Raw genomic sequence first — 3,245 nt, forward strand, 5'->3', positions numbered from 1 at the left:
GGGAGCCGGGACCAGGCCAGGACGCGGGATGGGTGGCCGTGCAGTGAGGAACCCAGGTAACACGTGTTTGAGGGCGTTTTCAAGGTCACCTCGAGTCACCTTAGTAACCAAACTAAATTCCGAGTTCAGTTGTCGGGACAGAAGTGTGTTCTTAGCCCATCAAAACAAGCTCCTTTGTTCAGAGGGCGCTCCCTGCACTGGGCACTGTCTGGCCCCATGAGGTCATCTCGCAGCCTCACGCCCGCCATGAGGGAGGGGTCGCCCGCTGACAGAGGCAGCACCTGTGGGGTAAGTGATGTGTCGTCCCACCCGTGGCCAGCAGGTGGTGGTGCAGGCCGACTTCGAGCCTCAGGTCCTTGTGGGAGCCCTGGTCCCCCGCACCGCCCCTCAGGGGCCTCAGCTCCAGGTTCTGGGAGGAGGCACCTGAGACCAGCCCTCTGGCTGGGAGCAGCTCCTTCAGCTTCAATGTGCCAGTTGCCCAGTGTGGGTGCCCCCTCTGCTGGCCAGGTGCGCTCCCAGGAGTGGCCAGGTCCCTAGCGGCCACACATGCCTGGGAAGGGTGGGAGGGGCCCCCACAGGCCAGGCGATGAGCCCCTCCCCGCTCCCAGGCAAGTGTGGGGCCGCAGCCCACTGGGCCTGGCGACTATCCACACAGAAGCGAGCCTGCGTCCACGGTGCACTGGCCCCGGGGCCACTCTCGGCGGGGGCTGAGGTTTGACGGGCAACCCAGCTGGAGTCTGGGGCCCTTGGGAGCTTGGGGACACTGGGGACAGGTGGGAGAAGAGGACAGTGGCCCGGGACCGGGAGGACAGAGTCCGGTCCTGTGCCTCGGGCTGGGGTCATAGCGGACAGGCTGCCCGGGGGCTCTGACGGCCCGGCCCTCCAGCGCGCGTCCTCCTGGTCAGCCTCCTGGTCAGCCTCCTGGTCCGGGGCAGCAGAGCCACTGCCGGGAGGCGAGGGAGAGCCCCCGGCTGCTTCTCCACAGCACAGCCTCCAGGCGCGAGCGGGGAGGGGCTCCTCCTCTGAGCCGACCGGAGTCCCAGGGAAGGGCCTTCGACAGAGTGCACGGGCCACACACAGCGACACCCCCGGGTCTGACACTGCCCTGCCCCAGTCACTCAGCTGACCGCCAGAGCAGAGCCAGACACGGTGGGGAGGACAGGCGGGGGGAAGGGGCCTCCGGGCACAGCCAGGAAACACCCCTCCGGTGCTCACGACAGGATCCAACACCAGAGAGTGGCCACCCTGACGTGGATTCCACGAGCCACGGCTGACTCGCCAGACGTGACCATTCCAACCCACAGGCCCAAGGACCCAGCCCCATCGGCTGCGTGTGGAGAACCGGCCCATTATGGCAGCAGCATGAGGCAGACACAGAAGTTTCCGGAAGTGCGGCTGTGTGCGACGAGGGAACTGCGTATAGACCGTGGACCCGGAAGCAACGCCCGGTTAGGGCCACCTCCCGCGCAGTTGACAGTCTACGTGTAACTAGAGCCGGGCCTCCACACGACAGTCCCAGCCGCCGTCACCCGGAACAGTGTGGGTTACACCGCACAGGCAGTGGAGCTGTGGTCCAACGACAAAACCCGCGTCTGGCCCAGGCTGGGCTGCTCGGCTGGTCGGAGCGTCACCCCGACACGCCACGGTTGCAGGTTCGATCCCCAGTCAGGAGTGTACAGGAGGCAACCAATTCATCTCTCTCTCCTGCGTGTGGAGAACCGGCCCATTATGGCAGCATGAGGCAGACACAGAAGTTTCCGGAAGTGCGGCTGTGTGCGACGAGGGAACTGCGTATAGACCGTGGACCCGGAAGCAACGCCCGGTTAGGGCCACCTCCCGCGCAGTTGACAGTCTACGTGTAACTAGAGCCGGGCCTCCACACGACAGTCCCAGCCGCCGTCACCCGGAACAGTGTGGGTTACACCGCACAGGCAGTGGAGCTGTGGTCCAACGACAAAACCCGCGTCTGGCCCAGGCTGGGCTGCTCGGCTGGTCGGAGCGTCACCCCGACACGCCACGGTTGCAGGTTCGATCCCCAGTCAGGAGTGTACAGGAGGCAACCAATTCATCTCTCTCTTTCTCTCTCTTTCAAACCAATTAACAAAAAAAACATATCCCCAGGTGAGGATTTTTTAAAAGGGAATCAACCAATGAATACGTAAATAAGTGGAACAACAAATCCATGTTTCTCTCCCTCTCGCTCTAAAAATCAATTTTTAAAAAATCCTCTAAAAAGGAAAAACTCCATGTCTGAGTGGACCTGCGCAGCTCAAACCCGTGACACACGTGTGCGTGTGCTCCTGGGGGCGTCTCCTCCTCAGCCTCCTGTAGCTGCCTCTGGGTGTCCGTGGCTCTACAAAGGGCTGTAGAACGACCTGAGGAAGTGAATGTCTGGCCCTAGAATCAGACCTCTTGCTTAGCCATGTGAAATCGGACAACCATTAGCATTTAAAAGTCTGAAATTTCCCCCCAGAAATACTTTCATTTCAGAGGGACGTTCACACAGAAAACCCAAATCAGGCTGATCCGCGTGAACGGCTCCCTGGAGCCCGAGGGACTCTGGGGCAGAGGCAGCCTCGGGCTCCCTCATCGAGTGCACAGGACGCAGAGGGGACTGGACAGCGATTTTATTTGCAGCCGCGACGAGCTCGGTCGGTCTCCGGGACGCAGGGACCTCAGGCCCCCGCCAGCCTCTTCTTGATGAAGTGGACGACCAGCCGCTGTGGCCGCTGCTCGAACTTGGCCAGCAGGTCCTGGGGGCTGGAGACCTGGTCCCCCCGCAGGCGGTCCAGTAAGGTGACGCACACCACGGCCGCTGCGGAGGGCAAAGGTCCCGTCAGCGGGAAGGGCAGGGCTTCCAGCTCAGTGCACCGACCAGACAAGGAGCCACCTGCCATCCCCAGGAGACGGGGCGACCCACAGGCATGTGGACGGGTGGCGAGCACAGAGGGTCTGGGGCCTCCTCCTCCTTCCGCCTTCGCTTCCCACCGAGTCCCAGGCACATCCCCGGCTGGGAGGCAGGGCTCTCAAATCCAAGGCTGAAAGCCAGACCCACCGCAGGGTTGGTGGTGGCCTTGCTGCCCAGAAAACCTGAGGGAGCTGGTGCCACCGTCCTCAGCCCACCTGGTGGCCCGGGGCTCCCAGATACGGAGAATCCTGCCCTCGGCCACATGACCATCACAGGCGTCACCCCGTCCAGCACAGGCTCAGGGACAGGGCGGGCGGAAGGCAGACGCTGAGGGCGG

General features: G+C 63.1%; 1 protein-coding gene across 1 annotated transcript in view; it reads right to left on the reverse strand.

The window, feature by feature from the left end:
* Positions 1-2,611: 2,611 nt before the first annotated feature.
* The window catches only part of UPP1 (uridine phosphorylase 1), a 5,518-nt gene continuing 4,884 nt past the window's right edge, over positions 2,612-3,245 (reverse strand). The window contains exons 7-8 of the mRNA XM_014530521.1: positions 2,989-3,235; positions 2,612-2,890 (exon numbers count right to left, since the gene is read on the reverse strand). Coding sequence (XP_014386007.1) covers positions 2,676-2,890; positions 2,989-3,235 — 462 coding nt within the window. The 3' untranslated portion in view covers positions 2,612-2,675. The remainder of the gene's footprint in view (positions 2,891-2,988; positions 3,236-3,245) is intronic.

This window comes from Myotis brandtii, unplaced genomic scaffold, assembly GCF_000412655.1.
Source record: "Myotis brandtii unplaced genomic scaffold, ASM41265v1 scaffold743, whole genome shotgun sequence".
NCBI classification, from domain to species: domain Eukaryota; kingdom Metazoa; phylum Chordata; class Mammalia; order Chiroptera; family Vespertilionidae; genus Myotis; species Myotis brandtii.